At 41.5% G+C, this 27,276-nt stretch overlaps 1 protein-coding gene across 10 annotated transcripts in view; it reads left to right on the forward strand.

Annotated features, from left to right (window-relative positions):
* Positions 1 to 27,276, forward strand: part of CCSER1 (coiled-coil serine rich protein 1) — a 1,044,860-nt gene that overhangs the window by 166,403 nt on the left and 851,181 nt on the right. For all 10 annotated transcript variants that reach the window (XM_045019268.1, XM_045019270.1, XM_045019277.1 and 7 more), the window contains exon 4: positions 10,167 to 10,260. In XM_045019268.1, coding sequence (XP_044875203.1) covers positions 10,167 to 10,260 — 94 coding nt within the window. The remainder of the gene's footprint in view (positions 1 to 10,166; positions 10,261 to 27,276) is intronic.

Here is a 27,276-nt window from a genome sequence, read left to right on the forward strand (position 1 = left end):
AGTCTAGACAGCAAATTTTTAGGTCTTTCTCAGGAGACACAAGGAGATGAGTGACTGAAAAGGTCCATGCACATGTACGTCTCCTTCCTTAGCTACCTACTAAGTAATATGGACACTGTGCCTTCCTTCCTGCTCTGGCTACATTACTAAGAAGCATTGTTTAAGATGGCTAGAGACACTGTTTTTGTAGGACATGACAAAAGAGATAAAAATATAGACAAGTTTTCTGAAATGCTCAGGATTGGTATACTGTGCTCTCATTGAAGAGTAAAACTCCCCTCGGAGAGGAAGGAATGCCCACTGGTTAGGGCATCAGACTGGAAGACCTGAGTTGAATTACCTGTTCTGCCACAGACTTCCTGTGTGACCTTGGACAAGTCACTTCGCTTCTCTGTGCCTCTGTTCCCCATTTGTAAAATAGAGATGGTAATACCTGTGTCCATCATACGAGTGTCGCGAGGATAAAGACATTAAAGGTTGTGAGGTGCTCAGATACTACTGTAATAGTGTTCATGTCTACACTGTGCTACAGTGTGGACTATTAGGGCATGAACTGCATAGTGCACCAAAGTGTTGCGATTTAATTGCCTCGTGTGGATGCCTCATCCTGGTTGAAAGAGGACTACATTAATGCAAACTAAGAGTATGTCTACACTGTAATTAGGCATCCATGGCTGGCCTGTCTGAGCTGACTCAGGCTCCCGCGGCTTGGGCTGCGGGGGCTGCTTAATTGCAATATAGACGTTCTGGCTTGGTCTGTAGCCCAAGCTCTGGGACTCTCCCACCTTGCAGGGTTCTAGAGCCCAGGCTCCAGCCCATGCCTACGCTGGAAGACTACACTGCAGTTAAACAGCCCCACAGCCCAAGCCCTGCAAGCCTGTGGCTGTGACCTCTATCAATAGGATGAAAAAAGCCACAGATTTTTAATTGCAGTGTAGACATATACCCTAAGTAACTTTTTGTATCCACAGGGCACTTAGGTTTCACCACTTTGGCGCGCTCTGCAGTTCACACCGCAGTAGTCCAGAGTGGGGCACAGTGTAGATAAGTCATTAATTCCTAAAGTAGTAATGGGTTTGAAAATCCCAGCCTACAGTCTTCCACATCCAGTATTGCTGGGTCAAATGTGAGTTCTACCCAAGTGAGGACTGAATGTGGACTTCAGGGATTGGCTTGCGGCTGTCTCACTGCAGCTGTCACTGAACCAGCAGTATGCCCAGAGCTGTGCTGAAATTATGGATGCTGTTATGCAGAGGCAGATGTTGTGGCATAAGGAATGGCTGGAGATAATCTGAAATTGGTAAACTAAAGTACTTATTAATTTCAGCCCCATCCTAACTGAAAGAGGGAAAAATTCAAATGCAAACCAGAGACATGGAAGTAGGAAAGTTCTTTTTAAGCTTTTAAGGCCAAAAGTCAGTGGAGAATTTTATTAAACTTTTTTGCTGGACAGCTTGTTTCTGCACAAAATTATTAGGCCTTCTGGAATAAATAAATTATATTCAGCTTTAATAGACAATCAGCACTTCTCTAAACATTGGTGAGAGGTTTCATTTCTTAACATAACAAAGGATTAAAACACAGGACTTTGAATTAAAGTACAGTGAAGACCTCTTTTGCATTTTTTTTTAAACTAGAGTTATTCCTCTCCAGGGACATAATTGACCATGATGGGGAAAGGGCAGAAGAGGGGAAGGTTAATAAGTTTTAAAGTAAAAAAAAAAAATAGTAAAAAAAATCTGTTCCCTGCACCAAAAAAAGGCAGTTCTAAAGGTAGTATAATCTAGTGCAGGGGCCAGCAACCTTTCAGAAGTGGTGTGCCTAGTCTTCAGTTATTCACTCTAATTTAAGGTTTCGCGTGCCAGCAATACGTTTTAATGTTTTTAGAAGGTCTCTTTCTATAAGTCTATAATATATAACTAAACTATTGTTGTATGTAAAGTTATTAAGGTTTTTAAAATGTTTAAGAAGCTTCATTTAAAACTAAATTAAAATGCAGAGCCCCCCGGACCAGTGGCCAGGACCCGGGCAGTGTGAGTGCCACTGAAAATCAGTTCGTGTGCTGCCTTTGGCATGTGTGCCTTAGGTTGCCTACCCCTGATCTAGTGGATATGGTACAGGAGTAGAAATCAGGATAGCAGGCTTCCGTTCACTGCTCAGGCACAGACCTGCTGTGTGACCTTGGGCAAGTCACTTCTCCTCACAGTGTGTCTATTTCCCTTCCCAACCTTTATCAAAAATGCCTATAGGGTGGCAGTGGGAGCATTACTGATGTGCTTACATGTTATCTGCCCTGTTGGGTATGCTCTTGTGTCCGATTTTACATTCTTGTGAAATGACTTGCTGGAAAAAAAATATTATCAGCAAGAGCTTTTCCTCAAAGGTCTGTGACGATAACAGGGAAGCAGACACGTTAACGTGATCGGAATGTAAACGAAGAAGCTCCCCATCTTGGAGTTCAGCCTGACCCTATGATACTGTGGAGCTCTATAGTCCCATAGATGCTCACTATCTCCCTAAGCAACTCTTACCTTGAGCTCCAGTGCAAGGGGTGGGAGAAGCTGCATGGGAGCATAAGCCCTTTTTTATTGGAGCCAAGGTAGTGGCTTGCCTATGTCATGCTGTTTTTACTTGGGCGATACTCCTCATTCTTTACTACTACAGTTCTAGTTCGTTGCTTCTCCCCCACAGACTGGTTGAGGAGTGTGTGTGTTTGCAGGTTGTTTACGTTGACGAGGATGAATAGGATGGGTTTTGAGTGGAGAACTGCTTGCAACATATACCTGCAGTACTTGTTTTTGTGGTGGTTAGATCAGCACTTGGTGATATGCAATGATCAGTGGAGGATTGATTGGCACTAGAGAGGAGAGAGGGGTTCAGAAGCTATCACAGAGGGCCTTCATACAGATGGACCCCCTGAGACACTGCTTCTGGGGTAGAAATCCTTTGAGTGAGGTGCCCATGTCCCTCACAGAAGGATCTGCAAAGAGAACCTTGTGGGAGTTGCAGTCTCATTTTTCTACAGGGTGTTGATCTGGACCCTAGGTAAGCTTCAAAAGACTTTCTCTCAGTAGGGCATGTTTATAACACAGGCAAGGCCTGAAGTTTCTACAGATGCTGTAAGAACTCTGTGACGTTGCACTCCGTATGTTTTATGGAAATATGCTAATGAGTGTGAATATAATGTAACTGGAATATACTTCATGCAAAAGGTCTCTTGTAAGGTATCATTACAAAGCTTATGATCTACTGAGTGTGTTCATCCTATTTGTCTGAATTTACTAAATGTATCAAAGCTAAAAAAGGGGGTGGAACAGAACGAAGGGGGCTGCCAGTCATGAGAAATCCCCTAGTTACCACCTGAGCTGGAACTAACAATAACTGTACCAGGGAAAGGATTGGGCCCAGACTAAGGAGGAGTCTAGTCTGTGAAAGAAGCTTATTGGAACATCTCTGAGGGTGAGATTTACCTGTATTCAGTTTCTTAAATGTATTAGGCTTTGACTTGCATGTTTTGTTTTATTTTGCTTGGTAACTTACTTTGTTCTGTCTGTTATTACTTGAAACCACTTAAATCTTACTTTTTATACTTAATAAGATCACTTTGGTTTATTAATTAACCCAGAGTAAGTGATTAATACCTGGGGGAGCAAACAGCTGTGTATATCTCTCTATCAGTGTTATAGCGTGCGAACAATTCATGAGTTTACCCTGTATAAGCTTTATACAGAGTAAAACGGATTTATTTGGGGTTTGGATCCCATTGGGAACTGGATGTCTGGGTGCTGGAGATAGGTAACGTCTGGAGTGGTTTTCAGTTAAAGTCTGCAGTTTTGGGGGCGTGGACCAGACCTGGGTCTGTGTTGCAGCAAAGTAGCGTGTCTGGCTCAACAAGGCAGGGCTCTGGAATCCCAAGCTGATGGGGAAAAGGGGCTCAGAGATAGTTTCAGCACACCAGGTAACAGTCCCAAGGGGGTCTCTTTGACCGAACTCATCACAAACTCTTAGAGAGACAAGATGGGTGTGGTAATATATTTTTATTGGACCAACTTCTGTTGGTGAGAGACACCTGAAGAAGAACTCTGTGTAAGCTCAAAAGCGTATCTCTTTCACCAGTAGAAGTTAGTCCAATAAAATATATTACCTCACCCATGTTGTTTTTCTAATATCCTGGGACCGACAGCGCTATGACACACTGCATGTAAGAACTCTTGTTTAGCATGATTGCATAAAACCAGTGTGAATTAAATGCCCCCAATTGATCTACGTTCTAAATGTCCAAATTTAATGTCTATATTCAGATATACTAGCTGCAGTTATGAATATTTGTTTTGTAAAAGTTCACTCTTTTAGTGCTGCATTTACTTTTCAGCCATAAACTATGATGATTCTTTGCTCCGTTTTCCATTATGCATGACTTTGGCTTTATATAATTATGCTAGTAAAATCATGATGCTGCAGAATGTCTCTTTGAGATGTGAGGTTAGCACATAGTATTTATTCACTAGGTACCCCCATAAATGGAACATGGGCATTTTTAAAGTCTGAAGCAGAATCTGGCTGCAATTTCACGTTTTATTTTATACTCAGGATGTATTAATGCCATCTCAACATATCTGCTGCGGACACCAACAGATTAGCTGCTGTCTTTGGGCTAGGGAATTATTGAGTTTACAATCTGAATGTAGTCTTGTGTACTCGTTTTATGTGATTTAAGATGTTCGTCTAATGCATTCTGGACTGCTTATTCAAGTTCATATTAACCAGCTTTTGTCATTAAATACTTTAAGATGCTTTTTAAGAACTGCGTGGATTGTTCTTGTAGTCTTTTAAAGTTTGTTACTGCAACATTTAAAAAAAAACAATTTTGTGTTGAACAGTACTGAATCACTGTATCTTGCAGATATGCTACAGGCTACTTCAATATCATTTTTGATAAAAATGTTCAAACTACAGTACCTAAAAGAACTTCAGCCCACTTCTACGTATGTTCCCTTTTCATCATGTGTCAGTATAGAACAGGGGTTCTCAAACTGGGGGTTGGGACCCCTCGGGGGGGTCGTGAGGTTATTACATGGGGGGTCGTGAGCTGTTGGCCTCCACCCCAAACCCTGCTTTGCCTCCAGCACTTATAATGGTGTTAAATATTTAAAAGTGTTTTTAATGTATAAGGGGGGTTGCACTCAGAGGCTTGCTGTGTGAAAGGGATCACCAGTACAAAAGTTTGGAACCCCTGGTATAGAACTTAGCACAATTGGTCGTAATATTGATTGGTGCCCCTCGTGCAATGCAAATAATATAATAGTTTTAATAATAATAGTTTTAATATTTTAGTCATGCCAGTTTGTGATCCTAGAATTTCTGAAAGGTCCAGGGGGTAAATTTTCACAAGTGTCCATAAGGAAAAGATGTTAAAATTTATTTAGGTGTTGCAAGATGTCTATATACCTCCAGTGGGATTTTCATTCTCCAATTTTTAATGAGCTCCAACAACTATTCAAATGTGTTAACAATGTCTAGCATCAAGTGGTGTGTGTTTTGTGATCAGCTATATTTCCTCCTTTTTTCTTTTAATTTAATAGAGTGTACATGATTTTTTTAGGCTAGTATTTTCTGGTTTGTGGCAATACAGTTCTTGGGCTGGGATTGAGTTTATGTCCACATAAGGGTCAGGTAACATAGTACAGTGAATCCATGTAACAGCTTTTTCGTTATTTTTATTTTTGTGCTTGTCACTGCATAGCACAAAACTCATGTCGTGAATTCTGCATTTGTCAGCATGAGGAAAATAAATAGTAATTATGAGGCAGACATACCAGCAGCCATATGAGTTAAGTATTTAACATTCAGATAAAGGGAACAAAATGTTCTTCTATTTCAGGTAATTGTAATGGTTGCATGATATTTATTTTCCTTCTGTACAATACCTATTCTTGATTAAGTGAAGGTTTCTGTAGTCCTCTGTTGTCACTTTAAACCCCTGGGATCTGTAAATGTAAGTACAGCATTAACACTTGGCTTCTGATCTCAGCTGACGAAATAGGCTGATAATTGTGGCTGCTGCGAATGACCACTGTAGGGAGAAGGAGGCAGAAATCCTTGTACTACAGGTACAATGTTTCTAGAAGATAATGCCTAATAGAGTTTAAAGGACTGATTTGCGTGTAAGGCTCTTGTCTTGTGCTGGGAATGAGAGAAGCAATATATGTGGAGAAAGAGTACTGTGAAATGATTAGAAGTAACATAAACAGTGAAATAATTATGGCAAACCTATCATATCTGGCCACAGTACTCTTACTGAAGGAATATTGGGACTTGGAGAAACCATCCTCAAACCACTCACTGGACAAAGGGCCAGCTTCCTCCAGGACACAACAGACTTCCTCCAGAAACCACATTATCATTGTCACCTCCCTATACACCAACATCCTTCACAATGATGGCATCTCTGCGGGCCTCAAGTATTTACAACACTCAGATAACCACCCCAAACACATTGCCAAACTCATCTATTTCATCCTCACCCATAACAATTTTATGTGCAACAACAAACCATGGGAACAGCCAGGGACACTAGGATGGCTCCCCAGTATGCCAATCTCTTCATGGGCCACCTTGAAGAAGAATTTCTGGACAAATGCACCATGAAACCAATTATATACCTGAGATACAATGATGATATTTTCATCCTTTGGACAAATGACCTAACCTCCCTCACAGATTTCCACCACAACTTCAGCAACCACCACCTTTCCCTTTAAACTCTCTCTGCACCATTCCCACATTAGCATAAACTTCCTGGACACCACAATCAGCTTAAACAATGAAACCCTACAGACAGATATACAAGAAACCCACGGATCACTACACCTACCTTCACAGATCTAGTAACCACTCCAAACATACCAAGAAGAAATCTGTTATCTACAGCCTGGCACTCAGATACCCCAGAATATGCTCAGAGGAGAAAGTCCGGGATACACACCTTAACAAACTTAGACACCTTCACCAAACAAGGACACTCCACCAGAAAAGAAGATGGCATAATGTAACAGGCTGTCCAAATACCCCACGAGAGCCTGATTCAATAGAGATATCAAACCCTCTCCAAGCACATACCCCTAGTTGTCACTTATCACTCTGCACTGGAACCACACAGAGCATCATGAAACAATTATAACACATATTTGACGGGGAACAATCTTGAAAGAAATCTTTCCTGAGCCTGCTCTTTTGGCCTTCAAACAATCCCCAGCGTCTTCAAGTTCATCATCAGAAGCAAGCTCCCCACAGACCAGGATACACAAATTCAAAGCAGCACCAGGCCCTGCCAGAACAACAGATGCAAAACCTGTAGATGTATTTCCACAATGATCAGCACTCCACACAACACATCTTTCAAGATCCCTGGGACCTACGCATGCTATCACAACTTGTGGTGTACCTCTTCCAGTGCACTAAATAACCCAATAACAACTGTGTGAAACAAGACAATCACCATGCTCTCGAATGAACCTACACAGAAAAATGATAAGACAAAAAACCTTTTTCACCTGTGAATGAATACTTTTCTCAAAGTGATCACTCTATATCTGACCTCTGTTCTAATCCTCAAAGGAAACCCGTACAACATCTTCAAAAGATAAGCCCTGGAAGCTTAAATTCATAACTTTGCTAGACACTAAAAATCAGGGACTGAATAGATACATTGGATTTATGGCTTATTACAACAGTCTATAACCCACTATCTCCCTCACTCCCAGCTTTTCCCCCCTCTTTCCCCATAATGACTGGAGCAGTGAATGGGTCACTTCACCTTGAATGGTCCCTTGAAATATTTAACTATTTATGCTAAATAATCTATTTCACTTTGTATTTAGCTGTGACATACTGAGTACATTGGCTAGACCTGAAGGAGAGCTCCATGTAAGCTCAAAAGCATCTCTCTCTCACTGGGAGAGGTTGGTCCAGTAAAAGGTTACCTCACACACATTGTGTCTCTAATAATTTGCCATGAAAGTCATCAAGTGCCTGGGCCAATCTTCTGTCTGTATGTATTTCTCTGTATTTATTTTGCTCTATTATAAAGTACATTGATCTCTACTGTATGACATTTAGCCTTATGATGAATGAGGTGGTGCAGTAGAATAACAATGTGACATTCCTAAGGAGAATAGGGCCTGAACCAAAGCTATTGAAGTCAGGGTGAGTCTATCCATTGACTTCAATGCTTTTTAGATTGGGTCCATATTGCAAACACATTGGACCCAGTACGGCAGTGCTTCAGAGACTAGCACAGTTGCTGTTGACCTCAGTGCAGTTTAGTCTGAGCATGGACTGAAAAAGAACTTCAGAATTGGGCCGATTATGTTGTCTGGTGTAGATTCACTAATATGGCACTTGTTGCAAAAATGTATATGTTGTCTTCATTTAGAAGAATGTATTATCAACTAAACAAGTAACTGAATGGTCTGGCTTTATCCTAGTCATACTGAATGTAATAGTGCCTGGAGTTGAACATATACTAGATCACCTTTTTTCTCTTCTTCTTTTTTTAAATCACTGTCCTTCCCCCATATTAATCTTGTTGTAAATAATGGCATGCAAGATTAAATACACAGAGACAAAATGCAAGATTATTCACTATGTTTTTAAGCAACCTTTCAGGTGATTCTGGGAGTGGCTAATTTCAACGATTTGCCTCTAATCTTTATACCCACGTGGGGAATGGGAACAGCAGAATATCAGACAACGCAAACTCCAACTGGAGCCCACCCAAGTGAATATGAATTGTCTGGCTATCCACTGGCTACACCACTAGCATGTTCACTTTGCCTCTTTCTAAATGGTAGACACACATTTTGGAGGCCGTCTGGGCAGTACATTTAAGATTTACATGGGTGTGGATGTCCCTTCAGGACTTGATCCACAGTCCTTCTATCTTCTCAGAAACTGGTTCTTTAGTTGAACTACATGGAGATGGGTGTTGGGGGCAGAAGCATGATGCCAACAGATTGCGCTATTATGTCCGTCTTCTCAAATTTGGTTTTCACCTTGATGATTTCCAAAAGTGTTGTGTCTCACAAACCCTGAGTATCCAGTTGTAGCTGAAACATACAACAAAAATCAATATGAAAATCTTGAAAGAAAACAATAAAGGAAATGAAGTAACCAAATCCCAGATCCTGACTTTCTCAGCTGGTCTTTGCCCACCCAGAAAAATATTTACCAGTTTGTGAGTGGTTTAAGTTCTGCCCAAATTCCCTTTTTTATCCGAAGTTTCCCAATATTTATATCTTATATTAATCAGACAATAAATATGTATTGATTGTTGGTATGAAAAACAAAGCATGTAGTCCTAATTTAAATTGGAGATAAAACTACTGTTGTTTTGTTTATGCTTCACCTTTAGTTTTGCAGAAACACAAAATATATATTCCTGTGAGAAGACATTACAAGAACAAAATGATAATTTTACAGATAGCAATGGTCACATTTTTGATGTAATATAAATACTCATGATCCTGCAAGAAGAATGCCAAAAAAGAAGTGGCAAATAAATTTTTACTTAGGTTATTAGTTCATTTAATTTTTCTGTAGCTCAGTTCAGCCAAAGGGGCAATTTTAATTTTTTTCCTCCAGGCATAGCTCTGTTAATTTCATGCAGATAACCTGTGGAGTAAGATACATGAGTGCAGGCGAGATAATCTGGCCTTCTGGATTTAAATGAGAGCAGAATTTGGCCTATTGTGTTTATCCAGTCTGTGGGCCAGGTTCTTATCCTCTTACTCATGTTGAGTAGCACCGCTCTCCACAAATAATCCTGCTGATGTCAGTAGGGCTATTTAAGTAAGGTGCATGTGGGAAGAACTCATCGATGGTTGTATGAATGTGTGCCTTATCACAAGAGGGTGGGGGAAGCTAGCATAAGACACTGTCATTCTGCAGTGTACTTAATTTCTCAGTTTCACCATTGCTACAACTTAAAAGTGAAGGTAGTTTGAAGTTGTACACAATATTGCAGAGACGATTGATTCAAAGAGCTTTCCTGTTGTTAATTTTTGAATCTAATCATTGATGTATCACCTAGGTTTGATAGCTCCCAATACCCTGGTTCAGTGTTGATGGCTGATCTTTCTAAATACTTGCTTTGGTTTCATATACAGGATGTTCTGAATAACTTGGGTTCCTGTGAGTTGGATGAAGATGACCTCATGCTTGATTTGGAATTCCTAGAAGAGCAGCATCACCATCGTTCTGGTAAGTCATACAAACATTGGATATTTACAACTTGAATATTATTTATGTAATGTAACATAAAAGAAAAAATTAAGTGCACTTACTTAGAAGTAATAAAAATTAATTGGGGTGGAGGAGAGGATTATGCATCTAGCAGCTTAATGGTTCTAATTGCCTTTGGGAACTGGCATGCAGGATATCATGCTCTTTACACTTCAATTGCTGATTCCTTGCTTAAGATCATTTGAGATGCTGTTATTACTTGGAGATCAAGCCTTTTTACTATGGATCACTTCATATGGCCAATTATCACACTAAGGCAATTTTTACAGATGCAAAAGAATCCCAATTGCACAGCATCAAGGACAGAATCATTTAGTTTTCCAGGTGGTTAAAATGACTAGTGCCTACCACGGAGCCACCAAAAGGCCACCACAGATATTAGTGAGCCCATTTTGTGTGTGTTTTAGAATATGTCTTAGCATGGTGCTTAACCCTTTGTCACACTTACTTTCAATTAACGTTTACTAATATAGCTAGAAAGAATATGAACTTCTCTTCTTGTTTTTATGTGCAATTTGATCTTCTTTTTTACTTTTAGTTAAATACTGTGTAATCTGAATTAATTCCAAATGACCAGAGCTGTTGATGGTAGGCAGCTAACAAACACTAATGCTTGTAACCACAGTCAACTCAGATTGTTTTCAGAGCCATGTTGTAACAGGAATAAATGAGATCTTGATATGTACTGGCACCTCACAGAGTGGAATTCAGCATTCACTGAGCTTTGAAATTAAGTAATTTAGGCCCAGATTTTTAAAGGCATTTAGGAGTTGCTGCACTCAGTATTGCCTGACTGATTTAGGAGCCTGTCTCATTTTCAAAAGACTAAATCTTCTGAAGCATCTAAATCCTCTAAAAATGAGGCTTTGGCTCCTAAATCAGTTAGGCATTACACTTCTGAGCACAGCAACACCTAAATACCCTTGGAAATCTGGGCCTAAATGACTTAATTGAAACCTGATTGAAGTCAGTGGACAGAGTCCCATATACTTCCAAGAGCTTTGGATCAGGCCCATAATGCATATGAGATTTACTCCTTGCAACAAGTAGAGCTGTGTTTCTGTAGCTGTTCGTGACACACTATCTGACCTAGTAACAATAAAAATTGGTTGAACTGTGTTCACATGGTGTTTTTCTGCAACACAGTTGGATAAAACATGCATGCAAGACACTTAACATGCTGCTAACGCTATTTGCGTCATTGCATTACGGGGAAAGACTGAGTAGCTATTCCATAGTGTCTCAATAGGAAGCAGAGTAGCCAGAGGACATGCATATGGAACGGCAGTATCAGCAGTACATGTCCTACTTGCACTATCCTACTGAGTGGAGGGAGGATGAGCCGAACTGGGTAAACAAGGACAGAGTCCTATATAAACAGCAAATTAACAATGCTACAAACTGGTTATAGTGGGGGTGGCCAACTTGAGCCTGAGAAGGAGCCAGAATTTACCAGTGCACATTGCCAGAGAGCCACAGTAATACTTCAGCAGCCCCATATCTGCTCCCACCCTCCAGTCCCCAGTGCTTCCCACCCACCGGCAGCCCCACCTATCAGTGCCTCCTGCCTACCACAATCAGTTGTTTCACCTGTGCAGGAGGCTCTGGGGGGCGGGGAGAGAAGTGAGGGCATGGCAGGCTTGGGGGAAGGTGTAAGGGCCTTGGGGGAAGGGATGGATTGGGGTCAGGGCCTGGGGAGGGGGTTGAGCAGTGAGCACTACCCGGCACATTGGAAAGTTAGCATCTGTAACTCCAGCCCCAGAATCCGTGCCTATGCAAGGAGCCGCATATTAACCTCTGAAGAGCTGCATGCGGCTCCGGAGCCCCAGGTTGGCCACCCTGGGTTAAAGGAAGACATCTCTCTGTGAATAGGTGTTGGTTGAAGGTGATCTATCTACTTAACTCTAAAGGTTAAAATAACAAATCTTACCTTCTAACACTTCAAGAAATCAGAACAATTATGCTTTTATTCCTTCCTTGGATTTACTGGATTACATTCCTGTACATTAAAACTCATTAAAAGTAACCAGAAGATCATATTTAGTCTCTTGTGAAATTGTCAAGTTATTGTGAACTTCATTTGAAATTCTGAAAAGGGAAACTCTGATCGTAAAAAAACCTGCTGCTTTTGCAGCCTTAAATAGTAAAATTAAAAACAGCTGCTAGTCTGACTTTGACTGCTATGAGTTTTGAAGCTAGGAGCCATAATGGTCTGTTGAGAGAATTCCAGAATTTCTGTTCGCCGGTGTAGTGAGGCAGAGTGGCCGCCCTCTGGACTGGAGAGCGAGGGACCACTACATGCCCCTTGGTGGGCGGAGCTGAACTTGCCCCGCCTCCCCTCGCTAGAAGGACCGAGGTGGGACAGGAAGTATAAAGGGAGGGCCCTGCAGCTCAGTTGAGTGGGAGCCAGCAGACTAGATGGGCACCTGCTGTGGCGCCCAGGAGCTGAATCTATGCTCTGGCACACCCTGCCCCCAGTGGAGACGGACCCAGATGAAGGGTTACCGGGACTACCATCGGCTGTCTACCCAGAGGAGCCCGAGGACTGGTGGATACCCAAGTACCAAACCCTGGGGAGGTAGGAAGTAGCCCAGGGGCAGCCGACGACTGGCCGGCTACAGGGCTGACCACTTCTAGGTTGGTGTGTTGCAGCTGGATCCCCACGGGCTCGGGGGCAGACCTCTCTGCCACTGCTAGGGCCCTGGGCTGGGATGCGGTGGAGTAGGGCGGGCCTGCATCACCCTGTCCCCCAAACCCCAGGGTGGTAGACTCCTCACCTTAGGTCAGGAGGCCTGTGGTCCCTGAACATCCCTGTCAGCACCCTAGACTGCCTGCTGGGTTCTCAATCCCTTTTGGAGCCCCCGAGACGGTGTGGGTGCTCACCCCTACCTGAATCCCGAGACTGTATGGGTTTGCTGGCTGCCTGAGCCCAAAGCCAGGCTAAACCCTGTTCCCTGCTCAGCCCCACCCAAAAGGCTACAGACTCTGTATATTTGCTGGCTGCCTCGACCCGGAGGCATAGGTGATAGACTTCTACTAGCCCGGCCCTGCCCGAGGGCAGGGACCTCAGACTGTTAATTGGTGTCAGCCCCAGCTGAGTGGGCTGTGGGCTAAAGATTAGGTCAGAGTGCCCCCACCCAAGGGTGGGGACAGGAGCCTGGACTATTGTTGTGTGGTTGCTTTTGTTAGACGGACTCTGACCGGGTGGCCTGAGCCTGAATACTATTGCTGCTACAATGAGGCAGAATGACTTCCATACCTACTGGAGAGCAAGAGACCGCTGCACCGGTCCCTGAGTTCTAGTCAAATTAATAGTTATAAGAGAAGAGGTATTACAAATAGGAATTGGTCTTTTTAAAAATTACAGTTATTACCTGCAATTTGCTAAACATAGATTAGTTGATATTTCAAGTAGGGCCCTAGTACTGCTATAGTTTGTAATTGTTAGAATCCAGATGTTGTAGAGATGGTGTTTGATTCATTAGCTGTGTAGTACCTCAGTGAGAATTTGATTAATGTGCCTTATTATTTTGCAAGTGGAACTTCTGATTCAATTACATCTCATCAAAAGTATAGAGTATGCACCACAGTGAGTCGTGGATGATTTGAATGAGCATATTCTTTAACAAAATTAAACTTTCTTGTGAGCATTTCCCTGCACTGTAATGCTCTCTCTCTAATCTAAAAGTTTCTCTTGGGATCAGCCTCCCTGTTACAAGGTTCAGAAGGGCTGCAGCTAGCCAATCCTGATTACAAAACGAGTAACTGGCTCAGAGATCAAGATGATAGCGCTACAAAGAGCAGCAGAAGGCTGCAAAAGAAGGAGAGAACCTCAGAAAATTGTAGAGAGACTACAAACAGTATGAAGGGCTCCTGCAGCGACGATCTAGAAACCAAGGGTGCTGGAGATGAGAGAAGCCCAGACAGGGAGGCTCCAGTGGGGAAACCTGGATGGAGTCTGGGCCTTAAAATTTGTCTTCAGCTAGGAAGAGCAGGGAAGACGGGCTGTGAGGAAAAAGAGCTCCAGCTGTGATTTTTTTTGTGGTGATGGACTTTATTTTGGGACCCAGAGGAACGTTAAGAGCTATTTCTGTTGTTAAACTGGCCCCCAGCAGGGCTGGTATTAACCAGAGAGAAGCTCATGTGCAGTTGTTAAGGGGCCCTGGAGAGTGGAAAGAGAAACAGTGGGTCACAGAGCCCCCTTTGGCCACAAGGGGGTGCTCTCAATAATGAGTAAACAGTATTTTTGGTATTTTTAGCTCCATATCACAGGAACCAAAGTGCAGCCATAGCATATAACTGATTTCTAATATGGTGCCTAGTACTGAGGATATCAGAAAAACAGAATGTCGTAAGAAGAATTATTGTGTAGAAACTAGATAGAATATTTGTTGCAATAAGAATAGCCAGAATGGTTAATATGTCTGATTGCCAGGGGAGAATTCCTTTTTTAAGGCAAAAGCAAACAGCAAAACTACCAGTACTCACTGTGGCTCTAATATGCCAATGTACATTTCTTAGTAACAGTGTTAATGCCATATTTGGATTCTAGGACCCAGATCCTAGAGAAGGTTCTGTGCTTGCAGTTCCTTACTCCCAACTGATTCTCCTGTGGTTCTGCTCAGGTATTAAGGTCCACATTTGCAGCTCCCTTTGCAGGATCATGCCCTTACACACTTATTTGTAAATAGACATTTTCTACACCTGAAAATTATTCAAACATAAGTTAATGTTTACAGCTCAGGTAACTTCAGGGCTTGATCCTGCATGAGATATGTGGTGCAAACCAACACATAGCTTCGAAAAACAGGCTATACTCACATGTGAGTAAGTGCACGAGCCTGTCTTCCATAATTCACAGTGAAGCAAGCCCCACAGAAGACAGGAGGATCAAGTCTCTTGTGGTACAGGGGCCACCACCCTATTCTACCCCATAAATACACTTTATGGAAAATGATGTAAACTTGTTTTCAGAAAGAAAGACAATGCAAAAAACATATTCAGAGCAATACAAATACCCCGGAGCTTTTCATATAACCTCCATTAGAAAAACAAATTCCATAATAACAGCACTGGTCCTTCTTCTGTGTGGTATCCCTTGTTTTCTTGTTTATGAAGGATAGAAGATAAAAGCGCTCTTAAAAATATAAAGTACCCCAGTTATTTTTTAATAGGTAACACAAAGCATGCCCAGAAAAATGACTATTTCCCATCTGAAGCTCTTAAAAAAAAAAATCTAAAGCTCTGTCATGATTTTAAATTACTTGTATACATTGCATGTGACCAGAATCATGATCACTTCTAAACTGAGCTGCCTATAAAAAAAAAATAAAAAATTGAAGTGCCCCAATAATTTTATAATGTTTTTAAATTGCAGAAGCCTGGGAATGTTAATCAATTTTGCAATGAAAGTCCTGCTTAAAAGACACAAAAGGGGGGAAAGTTCTGCAATTTTAAATATAAATGTACAGAATGGACTCATTTAAAGCCGCCAGAGTGTAGTTTCATAAGTATTTAAATCTGGAAGCGAGTCACAGTCTAATACAGAAGTCTGAAACCTATTGATTAGTATAAGATGCAACCTGTCAAAAATCAATGCCAAAATGTTCAGAATTGGGTACTTATATTTAGCTACCCAAATTCATTTCTAGGTGCTTAAGTTGAAGCTGCCCGTGCTCAGCATCTCTGAAAATCAGACTCCTTATTTCGGTACCTAAATATGGATTTAAGCAGCTGCTTTTAAACAACCAAGTTTGACCATTTTGATAAGATCCTCAGCTGGTGTAAACTGGTGTAGCTGGTTTAAATCAGCGAAACAGTGCCAATTTATAGTAGCTGAGGATCTGGTCCTTTGACCCTATATTCTAAATAAAAACTTTTAAAGAATTTAACACTTCCAGTTAACTAAACAAAATAACCTTTATGTGCAGAGATGGAGCATATAAGATAATTAATGCTGCTTTGTTCATGTTCAGAACACTTGCCTGCTGCAGCTAAGAATCGAATTCCATGGTTCAGTGCATGAACTGATTGCTGCAGGGGTCAGGAAGTATTTTCTCTCTTCTCCCCCCATGTAGTAGTAATAGTAGAAATAATAATATTTAGCAGTGATGATGTTAGCTAGCTAGTAGAGTGAAGGGGGAAGTGGGCGTCACCATTATAAAGCACTAAATATGCTGGTAACTGTCAAAGTGCAGGAGACCAGCCTTGATGGATCACTGATCCAACTGGTACAGTGTGATGAGAATTATGATCCTGTAGTGCATAAATCCTTAATAAGTTAGTTACAGGTAGTAGAGACCTGTGAGGTGGCATGACAAGCTCTAGAAGCCAAAATCAACATAGTTAAGGTAATGGTCATCCTTCTTGAAAATACAGTATAGAAACTGTCTACGCAGATCAGAGAAGGTACTTTTTTAATGGACTAGGTGAGTTTATGTGGCACCTCCCTATTAACTGTTCCCCATTAGAATATCTCCTGAAGCTGCTATTAAAAATTTATAATAATATACTAGACTTAATGTTTCTAGCCGTGTTAATTCCCAGGATATTCTCTAAACCTAGAGTAAGACATGTTCCCTCTCCTGATGAGTTTACAATCCAAGATTGTCAAGAGAAGAAGAGATGAGGAACAATCGTTCTGGTTTTATATTTTTTAGTGGGATTTTTTGGTATGTGCAATATGTAAAGTAATGCACATTGGAAAAAATAACCCCAACTATACATACAACATGATGGGGGCTAATTTAGCTACAACGAGTCAGGAAAAAGATCTTGGAGTTATCGTGGATAGTTCTCTGAAGATGTCCACGCAGTGTGCAGAGGCAAAATTCATGGTGGCTAAGTCCATAAATGGCTATTAGCCAGGATGGGTAAGAATGGTGTCCCTAGCCTCTGTTCGTCAGAGGATGGAGATGGATGGCAGGAGAGAGATCACTTGATCATTGCTGTTAGGTTCACTCCCTCAGGGGCACCTGGCATTGGCCACTGTCGGTAGACAGATACTGGGCTAGATGGACCTTTGGTCTGACCCGGTACGGCCTTTCTTATGTTCTTAGATACATTTTGACTGGAAGGGATAATTAGCTATATCAACTTATGATGTACAAATATTTATGTTAAGATATGGCACTGATTTTTTTTATTCTTTTTGTGTGAAAAATAAGAGTAAATAGGTCAATTTTTTACTTTTTGGTTTAAAGTTTAACAATGTGGTGCTGTAGTTATTTAATACTGCAGATAATGAGAAGACAATCTAAAATATCAGTGAAATAATTAGGGCCCATGGGTTATCCTACTACCACACGCTGATGTTAGATATATGTAGTTTTTATTTTGTGCGCATTAGTAGGATCAGAGTGTTTTGGGTTGTAGCATTGTATCAGAATACAGATATTTGTTTCTCCTTACTAGCCAGATCTCTAAAAGATAATGGAATATTATAAATTCTCTAGGGCAAGATAGAATATAGCTTCTGCTTTTCATTTGGATAAAAGATTTAATTATTTTTGAATGGCAAATTAAAATTGTCATATAAGACTCTGATCTCTTTCACTTCTTTTAATAAGATATTCAAATTCACAATTATCAACCTCTATAACAAGAACAATCCAGTGTATTTGTTTGCATTGTGTTAAAAAGTGACAGTTGTATTAGATGGGCGTATCAAGTTTCTGAAAGCCTTAGGCCAATATCTGTTGATACTCAGCCAAATGAAAATGTTGGTGTAATGGCCCAGTGATGTCAATTAGGAATTAATTAGGTAGTTGCTAAATTATTTTGAATTTGATGAACAAGCAGTGTGGAAATTCTGCAGTGAATTAGGAGCTCCTCCTGTGACTATTAATTAAAGGTAGTAATTTTTGTTATTAATTTTTAATGGGTAGTAGCACAGCTCAGCTGAGACGGAACCCCGTTGGTTTTGAATATAGAACCAGCCCTCATACAAGGATAAATATAAAGAACAACTGCTGGGTAGTGTAGCCTATAAAGATAATGTTTGACTGTGTTTATAGGAAAATGTGTTGAAATGTAAGTAGGCCCAAAAATCTATTTCCTAAAAATAGGCTTTACTCATATTTTGCCAGGCATCACTTGATAATTGTCAAGTGATATAAGACAATTCAGAGGCAAATTGAAAATAAGTTAGGCTATAATCTTAAGTCACATTGTAAGCATTTTTTGGTCCTAGTTGGTTTTTACAAGTGTTTTAGACAAAATGTTAATATTTTGAAAAATGCTATCTGTATTGAAGTTATTGGTATGACATTTAAGCAGGTGTTAATGAAAGATGAATTTAATGTTAAACAGGCAGTGAGAAAGTAGAAAATATTTAATTATGGTTAAAAAGGTGGGTTAATTAATAATTAATTAAGGGACTGTGACTGGGTGAAGACCTCCCACTTTCGGAGACCTCAGGGTCCTGCCACACTCAGTCCCAGAGAAGAGCAGAAGAGAAGTCCTTCAAATGGCCTAGTGTGGCTGTGGGGGAAACTGCCAATCAGAAGGGCAGCAGGAGTGGCCAATCAGTGGCCAGGAGGGCCACATAAAAAGGAGTAGCAGAGACAGAGTCAGTAAGTTGCTGCCTGGAGCTGGCTGGGAAGAGCAGCAGGACGATGGACAGCTCAGTGTGGGTAGGGCTGAACTCAGGGAGGGCTGCCAAAAAATGGGAGAGCTAAGAAGCAGCTCCTGGCTCGCAGAGAGGACCCAGCAGGGACTGAGCCTAGAAGCCCTGGGGTTATGGCCCCATACCAGGGCTGGGAGAAGGTAAAGATGTATCCCCTTGGAAGTAGTTTGTTCTATTCCACCTACAGCACCACAAACGGAGAGACTTCGGGCACATGCACTCGATCGGGGAGCGCGGGGGAGGGGTGCTCATGAGAGGCAGGTGCTGACCCTATTAGAGGGCCATTATTATAATTGATTATAAAAATCAATATACTGATTTTAGATAGGTGTAGCCATCCACCATCAAGGTACTGTTAGAGAAAGGATTATACCCATTCTCTTCATTCAAGGATTGATCACCTCAAAAAACATCATTTAAACTTAGAATGTGAGTATAAATGCTGTGTATATTGTAATGACTGTTTGCTTAACTAATTATTTAATATTAAATAAAGTTTTTTTAATTTTGTCACTCGTGTTATTCACAGTCCTCCAATAAATTACAGTATCTGTAGCTGCCCTGCAGGCTCAAACATTAAAGAATTCAGTTTGGTTTTATTTCTTATTTTCAAATTGCTAATTAGGAACACATAAATCAAAGGTTACAGTATCAAAACTATGGATGGGGGCTGGAATGATCAATAATGGGTGTAAGACAACATTGTGTTTGTTTGAGACAGGTAGACACAGGATAAAAATGCTTGTTTCTGAATACAATACATATTCAGAAAGTCATAACGAGGGAAAATAGGAGCCTGCTCTGTAGGGCATGTTGCAGTTATGGAAGAGTGAGGGCCAGATCCTTATCTAGTATAAATTGGCATAGCTGCATTGAAGTCAAGAGTTCTACTGTACACCAACTGAAGATCTGGCCCTAAGTGTGGAAGAATACAGGGTATCCTTGAGTGTTGCAAGCTTCAGGCAAATTGAGGTTAGATCATGTTGTAAATTAGGCTGTGGAGAAGAGGCAAGACCTGAAGCAGCAGTGGCTTTGGCACAAAGGTTGGCTGTGTTTGCATGCACTTTCATTTGGAAACAAAATGCACCAAGTGGAAGTCTTGCAGGAGGAGAGGGAAACTGTTATGGGACAAAATGATGGTCCTCAGAATAAAACTATGAGAATTCCTAGGAAGCAGACCTACTTAGAGAGAAATTGTATCTGGGTGTCTTATGGGATGTTTGGTGGATAACTTTCTTTCATTTCAGAAAACCATTAAACCGAAGTTTGGTTTTACATACAAAATGGGGAAAAAAGTTCTTACATATATACAATTTGGACACCACGACTAATCAGTGATAATTTGTTGGGAATTTAAATATTTTAGCTCACTCGTGTTTTTATTTCCGAGTGTGTCGCTTCTTGCAGTTGGTTGTGTCTTTGTGCATAGCATCTGTAGGCTTACTTGGATTTTCAATGGGAATTGGGCAACTAAACTGGCATTTGTGCCTTTGAACATCTCTTCCCTCCCCCATATAGATTTGCATACATGAAACATCAGAATTAAAGATCAGAAGCATCAGTTGAGTTTTATAGTTCAGATTCCCACATCCACATTTAGATCTATAAATTTCAGAACAAAATAAACCTATGTAGCTAAATTAACAAAGAATACCATGCCGCTGCTAATAATCAGATGCTCATATTACTTAGTGTCTAGAACAATGGCATCCTGGTTCAAGACTAAGGCTCCTACTGCTACCATAATACAAATAATAATGAGCATGAAATAAATCGAACACGTGACTTTGCTGCATGTATGTCATAATACAGACATCCTAGCAAAAAATTAAAAAGAAAACAGGAACTATTGAACCATTATTCTTATTTATTTTTATTATTTTATGCAATAGTTTATATATACTTGTTCTTCAAGAAGAGAGCCTCTTGTTAAAAAGATGGAGCAGTACAATTAGTTTAAATTCAGAGTAAACCAGTTTCAGGCCTTACAATCCTATTATTTAAATTTCTGTATGGTTTGGAAGCCTGGGTTGTTTTGTAAGCTGTGATTTGTGATTAAATGAGTTTCTCCAAAAACTGGAAAAGATTAGAAACTAAGGTTTTTCAGATCTCCTGAACATCATTTTACTGGGGCTGGACATTTTCCCCTGAAGCCTAATAGAATGAATCTGACACAGTAAGAGAATAATTTAAATCCTCCAGTGAAATAAATAAAAGTTGTCATTCACTAAACTTATTTTAACTATGATGTATGCAGCTTCTTAAAGAACACCAAATACCTAGGGAAGTAATCTTGTGGGCTTTTTAATGAAGGAGAGTAATGTTCCAGATGCCAAATGATGCTCTAAAACTGCATATTTATGTTTGGTGGAAATGATATTACAAGACTCAAACCATCGGCTAATGGAAATGTAAAAAAACCCTTACCAGGCTGGTACCACATCTGCAGTATTTTTAAGATATTGTGTCAGAGTGGAATTGAATGGAGATGAGTGACTGGAATCTTAGAGAAAAAAGATTATATCTACAGTATGTTGTAAGTAGTACAGTAACTTATGTACCACTTGTAAGTACTTTAACAAAACTAAGTGTGAACTAAAGCCGTAGTCTTTGTTCAGTAGCCTATTGTGACAGACCCAGGCCAGCGTGGTACAGGAGTCTGGTAGAGGGCAAATATACTGGTCACTGGATGAGCAGTTTTCTGTTCCCTGAGTGACCAGAGCAGGGGCTGCAGTAGAGTAATCAGGAACCTGCTAGAACCAATTAAGGCAGACAGGCTGATTAGAACACCTGCAGCCAATCAAGGCAGGCTAATCAGGGCACCTGGGTTTAAAAAGGAGCTCACCCCAGTCAGGGAGGGAGGAACCAGAGGAGAGAAGTGCGTGTGAGGAACTGGGAGCAAGAGGCACAAGGAGCTGAGAGTGAGAGGGTGTGCTGCTGGAGGACTAAGGAGTACAAGCGTTATCAGACCCCAGGAGGAAGGTCCTGTGGTGAGGATAAAGAAGGTGTTTGGAGGAGGCCATGGGGTAGCTCAGGGAGTTGTAGCTGTCATGCAGCTATTACAAGAGGCACTATAGACAGCTGCAGTCCACAGGGCCCTGGGCTGGAACCCGGAGTAGAGGGTGGGCCCGGGTTCCCCCCAAACCTCCCAACTCCTGATCAGACACAGGAGGAGTTGATCCAGACTGTGGGGAAGATCACTGAGGCGAGCAAATCTGCCAATAAGCGCAGGACCCACCAAGGTAGAGGAGGAACTTTGTCACACTATATAAAACGAACTGGGTACATTCAGTCTAGTTCCCAACTGACAGAAGTCCACATCACAAAACCACCACCAATTTGACATTATACTGGAGTTCTTGTTGCCTATCTCAGCAAAGAAGCTGAGTAATTAATACGTATAGAGACTGAACTACAAGAGAGATGGACACTCCGTACCTTAGAGATGCTTCCTGTAGGTCAGGCTTAAAGCATATGTAAGATGGTGTAGAGAAATTTTCCTTGCCATTACATGTGCTGTCCCTGTTCTGTGGGGAAAGAGAGGACTTGAGTTTCTTGAGCCTGCTATTTCAGCAAGCAGTATATTCTAGTTTCTTTTATTTTGAAGGGAGGAAGGGAAATCAAAATATTAAGAGCCTGACCAAACGTTTCAAATATGGATGTAACTTAGGTTCCCAAGTAACTGATTTGACTTTTAGAGGTGCTGATCATATGCAAATCCCATGCTCTTCATTGGGAGTGATTGTGTGCTCAGCACCTCTGAAAATCAGACCAATTATCTAGACACCAAATGCTTTTTTTGCTTAATAAACAGACTACAAGGGCAGAAATGCACAGCCCAGGGTCATGAGAGAATACAGCAAAGGAGAAGCATTTGCTGCGGTTCTCCTGGACTAATTAAAAACAAAAACATGTCTCAATACAAAATTTCATGTCTATGTGGTAATATTTTGATACAGCTGCTTAACTAATGCTAGTATCAGCTGTCACTTACTAAAAGAACCAATATAGAAATTAAATTAAGCAAGTGCTTTTTTGCTTCCTTCTGGGGAGGTCTAGAATATGCAGGCATTTAAATAATACAGCAAAAAGAAAAACACAATGAGATAAAACATATCCTTTCCAAGTGTGTCCTGGGGCAGGGAAAAAAGAAGCAATCATGAACATCGCCATCATTACAACACATTAAGACATACCCATATTCATTTAAAACAATTGCATACAGTTTTCAATTTTTTGGACAATAAAGTTTTAATAGTGTGCCAGGTGCTACTTTTCTATGTCTTTCCCATCTTGAGGATTTACACAGTCTGAGATGGTTCTTTTGTCAAAATGGAAATACTCTGAGTACTTAATCAGACAGTGAAGAGTCTGCTTTTGGTTCTCAATTGCTTCCGAGCATAACCAGAGAACATAAAATAAGGTGAACATAAAATTATCACCACGAACCTACATTTAGTCTTCAGACAAGTCAGTCTCAGTTCATGGCAAAACAATTACCCTTGCTTGTTCCTGGTACAGTCCTCCCAACAGATCTGGCCAGCACTTTGCTCCATTTGGAATGTGGGTCGGTGGTGGCATGTGGTAAATTCCCCCCCCCTCTTTCTTTTCTTTTTTTAAGACCAATTTTAGGAGCTGATAAGGAGGACACTGGCCTAAGGCTTGGGAGACTTGGGTTAAATTCTCTGCTCTGCTACAAACTTGATGTGTGACCTATATGTGCTTCAGTTCCACATCTGTAAATAGGGATAGTCGGACTTTCCTACCTCACAGGGGTCTTTCACTAAAGATAGGGAGGCACTCGGATGCTACAGTAATTGGGAACGTATAAGGCTAAGATTTTGTCACGGACAGGTCATGGGCTAAATAGCAGCCTTAGTCTGATGGTCATCTTTAAGAGTTTCTTTTAGATTTTGTCATTATTCATTATGAGCCAGTGGGCCAAATTCTTCAACATCATCTTTAAAAACAAACAAAAAATGTGCAAATTTTATTAGAGGAAAAATATTCATCACCTTAATACTCATCTGTTAGGTACTAAGAATAAATGTCTTCTTAATCTTGTAGATTGTGCCTTTACATACAGTGCCAAATCCTGCAGTTCTTACTGAGGGAAAGCTCCTGCACCCTGTCTATACCCTACCGAGGGCTCATGGCGTGACCTGGTCAATTTAGGCACCCCCACCCTTTCCCTACCGAGTGCTTAGGGTGTAAAGCACCTGTCCTTTCCCACAGGGCTCAGGGAGAAACCTGGTCAGTTTTAGTACCTGCGGGCAGAACTGTCCCTAGGGTAAGGCGAATTGGGGTGACTGCCCTGGCCCTGTGCTTTGGGGGGCCCCTCAGGAGGTGAGCGGGGAGGTGAAGCAGGAGGCAGCCGGGCAAGCGGGGTAAGGAGGCAAACGGGGAGGTGAGCAGCAGGCCAGCAGGTGGGCGGGGAGGGAAGGAGACCCCCTACCAGAACCTCCTGCCTGCTGGTGGGCCCTCCCAGTCAGCGCCTCCCCCTCCTTTTCAGCGCCTACGTGGATCAGATGTTTCATACGCTGTGTAAGGAGGCACTAAGGCGGGGGAGCGGAGAGGAGTGAGGGTGCAGCATGCTTGGGGGAGGGGGTGTGTAGTAAGGCAGACAGGCCTCCCTCCTCCAGGGTGAGTGAGGACTATTGTTCGCCGGCTGCCTGAGCCCAGGCAAGCTCAGGCCCCAGTTAAACTGAGGCGAGCTTGGAGGCGGGCTACCGCCAGCGCTTCAGTGACCTCCCTCCTCCAGGGTGAGTGAGGGAGTGTTACAGGGTGGAACTGGGTGGGGAAGAGGTCAGGGCGGGAAGGGGCGGCGCAGAAAGAAGCAGGGTGGGGTTGGGGCCTTGAGGTAAGGGGTGGAGTGGGGATGGGGCCTGGGTAGAGCCAGAGGGAGCCCCCAGCAGATTAGAAACTCGGTGCCTATGTCCCGGGCCCCGCACCTCTCGTAGGGACAGCCCTGTCCACAGGGCTCTGGGCAATACGGATCTGCAGGACCTTTTCCCAGTGAAAAAGCCTTTCACAGCTGTTCTCTAAACATCTATTTATTAGCAGCACACAATATGTATTCCAAGCAAATCTCTTATGCTCACCACTCCCAACGTACAGACAAATTTCACCCAATGGCCAGGCAGGACCCACTCATCTGGGGTTTACCGGTGATGCCTCTGCACATCACGGTCGTGCGGAGGAGTCAGAGTTTTAGCAGCTTGATCCTGAATTGCCGTCCGGAAATGGTCCCCAAAAGCATTGTTTTTCATTTGTATTATATAGGTAAAACTATCTACCTCCTTCAAATCTATCACATTATCCCACATCCCTACATAACCAAAATTTTAATCAAATACACACTGGCACCTATGTGTCGTCCTTCCTGCCCAAGTTTTTTACGTGTTATCTTTCATGTCCAAATTGTAACTTAGTTGTGTCCTTGTTTGTTTGCGCAGATGGTCAGCTTAAAAACGCAGGTCAGAGCATATCTTACCATTTGTTGAATCTCTTTTAGTATCCTCCCTAATTTTCCAGTGCCTAGTGTCTCTACTTTGCAACCTTGGTGATATATAACTTTTCTTAGGGACGTTCCTGCAGAGACAGTGCTTTATTAGCATCAGAATGTTTTTTAAATGTTAGTGGTGAACTCCCTGAGTTTCACCCAAGGCTGGTTTAATATGGGCAGAAGGTGTTGATCAGTTAAGGGCTAAGAATAAATATTTTATTAAATCTCTTAGATAGTGACTCTACATATAGGGCCAAATCCTGCAGTCTTTACTGACAAAAAGCTCCTGAGACTGTATCACACTTGAAGCTCGTGGTGGTGGTAGGAGGTATTGGTTGCCTTCCGAAGTGTCACATCTGTGCCTGGATCTTGTGGAGGGCTATGTGGTTGGAGAGGGCTTGATGTCTCCCCTTTGAACTTCTAAGGAATCTGCCAGATAATTAATATAGCTGGAGACTGTGTTAATTTTTCTGCTCTTCCACCTCCATGCTATAAGACTGTCTTTTGAGGAGGAATTCTAGGGGAAGTGGAAAGCAGGGGATTCGGCTGTTTGGAGTCTCTCGGTTCCTTCCTTCTGTGTTTACTGTGGGATGGTTGTGTGGCCCACGGTGAATAATACCATGATTTCTCCTTTTGTCTCGTTCCTCAGTCCCAATTCTGATTCTTCTTTCAAACAGTCATTTATTCATGGAAGAGCCTTATAATTAATAGATTTCAAGCTTTCTCTCTCTCTCTCACCACTCAGATCACTTCTGAAAACCCATCCTGGTGGGTGAAGCCCATTAGTGATAATATTAACTTATCTTTCCTAGCTTGCTGAACTGTAGCCTTTCTATTTCTTTTAAAATGTAGAGCCTTCAGGATACAGATTGAGGTTTTTTTATTCAGCACATTTGCTTGCAGTAAAGCACTATGTATAGCTGCAGTGCTATAAAATATGTATTATGCATATTCTACCTTCTGTTCCTTTTAATGGAACAAAATATCTACTAGGTTGATATTCAAAAAGTAATGAGCCATTGATTAGTCTGTGAAAAGTTGGTTGCCAAGATACACTTTTTTCCCCATGAACTACATTGATGAATGAGTTTCTTATTAATTCTGTGATACCTTCATTGGGGTAAGTGTTTCTCACTGACTACAAGCAGTGTCCATATTTACTGTGTAAATATTTGAACTCTTTCAGGCCATGTACAAAAATGAAAAACAAAATGCCATGTTCTGGTAGGCAATCTCTTGAAAGTGGAGAAGATCCATACTGTGGTGGTGAGAAGCATGGTCTGGAGTCATTTCACAGGTAGAAATGAGGGAAATGATAGACAGTTGTTAAGGTGGGGAGTAACTATGGTAAGTTGACAATACAAATGTGTTTTGAAGCAGTAGCAGCCCAGAGACAAATGGCAGGATTAGTCACAGCAGGGCTATGTCTTAGATATAAAGAATCCTACTTGGCCTAATTGTTTTATGCCATAACTCCCCAAAGGATTTCATCTAAAATATATTCCTCAGAATCAGTGACAGGTTTCCATGTTGCATCATGATTGCCAGTGGCACTGTGAAGCTCATGTGCCACACAAATCATGGCAGATGTAGATACTTGCTACTCAAATGGAATATTAGAGACACTCTAGTATGCAACTGTGGTCACTCAGAACTGACCATGGAACACATAGTGACTCAGTGTCTGATTCACAAATATGAAGGAGGCATCACTGTGATACACTCCGCTACTCCTGATGCAATTATCTGACTTAACTATCGGAGTGTAATACTATAGTTGTTGCTCTACATCTACATCAGCCATACAAAGAAGATGACTGCTGAATCTGTGCTCATGAAGAAA

The sequence above is a fragment of the Mauremys mutica genome, chromosome 5, assembly GCF_020497125.1.
Source record: "Mauremys mutica isolate MM-2020 ecotype Southern chromosome 5, ASM2049712v1, whole genome shotgun sequence".
NCBI lineage: Eukaryota > Metazoa > Chordata > Testudines > Geoemydidae > Mauremys > Mauremys mutica.